Below are 4,785 nucleotides of genomic sequence, written 5' to 3'. Positions count from 1 at the left end.
TTATTATCATCATTAATTATTGTCATTAATTATCATTATTTATTATTTATTATTATTAATTATTGTTATTAATTATTATCTTTAATTACTATTATTAATTCCTGTTATTAATTATCATTATTAGTTATTATTATTAATTATTATTAATAATCATTTTAATTATTAATTATCATTATTATTAATTATTATTATTATTCATTACTGGTTTTTTTCATTTTATTTATTATCATTATTATCATTAATTATCATTATAAATTATTATTAATTATTATCATCATTATTATTAGTTATCATTATCATTATTATTATTATTTATTATTATTATTATTAATTATTGTCATTAATTATCATTATTATTAATTATTACTCATTATCATTATTAATTATTATTAATTATTATTATTATTAATTATTATCATTATTCATTATTATTTATCATTATTTGTTATTAGGTATTATCATTTTATTTCTTATTATCATTAATTATCATTAATAATCATTTTTAATTATTAATTATTATAATTCATTATTATTAATTATGATTAATTAATTTTATTATTATCATTAATTTTTGTCATTAATTATCATTAATTATTATCATTATTACCATTATTAATTATCATTATTTATTATTATTTATTATTAATTATTATCATTAATTATCAATAGTAATTATTATTAATCATTTTTTATCATTAATTATTATCATTCATTATTATTAATTATTATTAACTATTATTAATTATTACCATTAATTATCATTATTAATGATTATTAATTAATATTATTATTATTAATTATTATTATTATCTATTATTAGCTATTATCATTTTATTTATTATTATCATTAATTATTATCTTTCATTATCATTAATTATTATTATTAATTACTGTTATTAATTATCATTATTATCATTATTATCATTATTATTATCATTATTGTTCATCTTCCCGTCATTCCTCCCGCTTCTCCCGCGTCTCCCGTCTTTCCCGCTCTTTCTTCTTCTTCTTCTTCTTCTTGGGACCCTCAGGGCCCCAGAAACGCGCCAAAACCCACTGCGCATGCGCGCGCCGGCGGCCGCGGCGGCACGACCCCAACGCGCATGCGCCTGCTCGGAGGGTGTGGGGGAACCAGGAGCAGGAAAGACGTCCGAAAGATACTGCGCATGCGCGGAGAGGGTGGGGGGGGGGGGAGGCGGCAGAACCGGCGACGCGTGCCAGAAGTCACTGCGCATGCGCCCGGCGGCGGCCGCGGCGGCGGAAACGCTCTGCGCATGCTCCCGGCGGCGGCCGCGGCGGCGGAAACGCTCTGCGCATGCTCCCGGCGGCGGCCGCGGCGGCGGAACCGCTCTGCGCATGCTCTCGGCGGCGGCCGCGGCGGCGGAAACGGTCTGCGCATGCTCCCGGCGGCGGCCGCGGCGGCGGAACCCCTCTGCGCATGCTCCCGGCGGCGGCCGCGGCGGCGGAAACGCTCTGCGCATGCTCTCGGCGGCGGCCGCGGCGGCGGAAACGCTCTGCGCATGCTCCCGGCGGCGGCCGCGGCGGCGGAAACGCTCTGCGCATGCTCCCGGCGGCGGCCGCGGCGGCGGAAACGGTCTGCGCATGCTCCCGGCGGCGGCCGCGGCCGTTTCGGCGAAGCGCATGCGCGCCGCGGCGGCCGCGGCGGCCCCGGCGCATGCGCAGCTCGTCCCTGCGGCCCGGCCTCGTCTAGCTGGCGGCCCCGCGCATGCGCAGTGCGTCCCTGCGGCCCGGCTCCGTCCCGCTCGCGGCCCCGCGCATGCGCACTGGCCCTCGCGGCCCCGCCCGCGCCTGCGCACTCGCCCCCCCCGTCCCCTTTCCGCCCCGGGGGTCGCGGCCATGGCGGCGGCGGCGCGCGCGGTGACGCACCTCATCCTGGACCTGGACGGGCTGCTGCTGGGTGAGCGCGGCGGAAGCGGAAGCGCGCGGGCGGCGGCGGCGGCACTTCCGGGGGCGGTGGGGGACGCGTGGCCACGCCCCCCGGGGAGAGGAGGCCACGCCCCCCGGGGAGAGGACGCCACGCCCCCCGGGGAGAGGAGGCCACGCCCCCTGCTCTCAGTGTTAATAGCAGTATATGAGGGTCTGGGTGGTCCCGCCCCTCCACTTCCGGTCTGAGCACTTAAACCTTGACCACGCCTCCTGGGGACACGTAGCCACGCCCCCTGCGTGCATTTAGCCACGCCCCCTGCTCTCAGTGTTAATAGCAGTCTATGCGGGTCTGCGTGGTCCCGCCCCTCCACTTCCGGTCTGAGCAGTTAGACGTTGACCACGCCCCCCAGGAGAGACGTAGCCACGCCCCCTGCGTGTATTTAGCCACGCCCCCTGCGTGTATTTAGCCACGCCCCCTGCGTGTATCTGGCCACGCCCCCTGCTCTCAGTGTTAATAGGAGTCTATGGGGGTCTGTGTGGTCCCGCCCCTCCACTTCCGGTGTAGATGGAAAGACGTTGACCACGCCTTCTGGGAGAGACGTAGCCACGCCCCCTGCGTGCATTTAGCCACGCCCACTGGTCACAAGTACTGATAGCAGTCTATGGGGGTCTGCGTAGTCCCGCCCCTCCACTTCCGGTCTCAGTACTTAGACTCATCCTTCCCCTCTTCCTTCCCCTCTTCCTTCCACCCTTCCTTCCCCTCTTCCTTCCCCTCTCCTTCCACCCATCCTTCCCCTCTTCCATCCCCACAACCTTCCCCACTTCCTTCCCACAACCTTCCCCCAACCACCCCAACCAACCCCCCAACCAACCCACAACCAACCCCACCTTCCCCACCCATCCCCATCCCCACCCATCCCCCTCCCTACCAACACAACCACCCCCCCACCCAACCCCACATCCATCCCCACACCAACCCCACACCTTCCCCTCTTCCTTCCCCTCTTCCTTCCCCCTTCCTTCCCCCCTCCTTCCCCTCTTCCTTCCCCACTTCCTTCCCACATCCTTCCCCACAACCTTCCCCCCTCCTTCCCACATCCTACCCCTCTTCCTTCCCCACTTCCTTCCCCAACCAACCCCCTCTTCCTCCCCACTTCCTTCCCCTCTTCCTTCCCCCCCACCATCCCCTCTTCCTTCCCCTCTTCCATCCACCCATCCTCCCCTCTTCCTTCCCCTCTTCCTTCCCCTCTTCCTTCCCCTCTTCCTTCCCCTCTTCCTTCCACCCATCCTTCCCCTCTTCCTTCCCCTCTTCCTTCCCCATCCTTCCCCTCTTCCTTCCTCCCATCCTTCCCCTCTTCCTTCCCCTCTTCCTTCCCCTCTTCCTTCCCCTCTTCCTTCCACCCATCCTTCCCCTCTTCCTTCCCCTCTTCCTTCCCCTCTTCCTTCCACCCATCCTTCCCCTCTTCCTTCCCCTCTTCCTTCCCCTCTTCCTTCCCCTCTTCCTTCCCCTCTTCCTTCCCCTCTTCCTTCCCCTCTTCCTTCCCCTCTTCCTTCCACTCTTCCTTCCCCTCTTCCTTCCACCCATCCTTCCCCTCTTCCTTCCCCTCTTCCTTCCCCTCTTCCTTCCCCCCATCCTTCCACCCATCCTTCCCCTCTTACTTCCCCTCTTCCTTCCACCCATCCTTCCCCTCTTCCTTCCCCTCTTCCTTCCCCTCTTCCTTCCTCTCTTCCTTCCACTCATCCTTCCCCTCTTCCTTCCCCTCATCCTTCCACCCATCCTTCCCCTCTTCCTTCCTCTCTTCCTTCCCCTCTTCTTTCCACCCATCCTTGTCCTCAATCTTTCCACCCATCCTTCCCCCCAACTTTCCCTTCGTTCTTCTCTTCCTTCCTCACATCCATCCTTCCACTCAATCTCCCATCCATCCTTCCCCCCAACTCTCTCTTCTTTTCTCTCATCCTTCCCCTCATCCTTCCACCCATCCCTCCTTCTCCCACTCCTCCACTCTTCCTTCCATCCTTCCCGTCTTCCTTCCATCCATCCTTCCTCTCATCCATCCTCCCATCCTTCCCCTCAATCCTTCTCCTCATCCTTCCATTCATCCTTCCCCCCAACTTTGTCTTCTTTCCGCTCTTCCTTCCATCCTTCCCCTCAATCTTTCCATCCATCCGTCCTCCCATCCATCCACCCATCCTTCCCCCCAACTTTCTCTTCTTCCTTTTCTTCCTTCCACTCATCCTTCCACTCTTCCTTCCTTCCCCTTACTTCCATTCATCCTTCCCCTCTGCTTTCCACCCATCCTTCCACCCATCTGTCCCCTCATCCTTCCATTGATCCTTCCTCCCTCCCTTCCATCCATCCTTCCCCCAACTGTGTCGTCTTTCTCCTCATCCTTCCCCCCAACTTTCTCTTCTTTCTTCTCTTCCTTCCCCTCATCCATCCTTCCCCTCATCCATCCATTCATCCTTCCCCTCTTCCTTCCACCCACCCTTCCACTCAATCTTTCCATCCATCCTTCCCCTCATGCTTCCATTCATCCATCCATTCATCCTTCCCCTCAACTTTGTCTTCTTTCCCCTCTTCCTTCCTCCCATCCATCCACGCTTCCTTCCCCCAACTTTCCCTTCTTCCTTTTCGTCCTTCCCCTCAATCCTTCCACTCATCCTTCCACCCATCCTTGTCCTCAATCTTTCCACCCATCCTTCCCCCCCAACTTTCCCTTCTTTCTTCTCTTCCTTCCTCCCATCCATCCCCTCTTCCTCGCACTCATCCATCCACTCTTCCTTCCATCCGTCCTTCCCCTCAATCCTTCCACTCATCCTTCCATCCATCCATCCACCCATCCTTCCCCCCAACTTTCTCTTCTTTCTTTTCTTCCTTCCTTCCATCCATCCACCCAT

The 4,785-nt window shown here is 52.0% G+C and overlaps 1 protein-coding gene across 1 annotated transcript in view; it reads left to right on the top strand.

Annotated features, from left to right (window-relative positions):
* The first annotated feature begins 1,820 nt into the window (after nucleotides 1-1,820).
* Nucleotides 1,821-4,785, top strand: part of LOC122102693 (pseudouridine-5'-phosphatase-like) — a 32,974-nt gene continuing 30,009 nt past the window's right edge. Inside the window, exon 1 of the mRNA XM_042673434.1 lies at nucleotides 1,821-1,918. Coding sequence (XP_042529368.1) covers nucleotides 1,858-1,918 — 61 coding nt within the window. The 5' untranslated portion in view covers nucleotides 1,821-1,857. The remainder of the gene's footprint in view (nucleotides 1,919-4,785) is intronic.

The sequence above is a fragment of the Dipodomys spectabilis genome, unplaced genomic scaffold (assembly GCF_019054845.1).
Source record: "Dipodomys spectabilis isolate Male_0828 unplaced genomic scaffold, ASM1905484v1 ptg000828l, whole genome shotgun sequence".
NCBI lineage: Eukaryota > Metazoa > Chordata > Mammalia > Rodentia > Heteromyidae > Dipodomys > Dipodomys spectabilis.
Note: the sequence above shows the minus strand (reverse complement) of the source record. Positions and strands in the feature narration are given on the sequence as shown.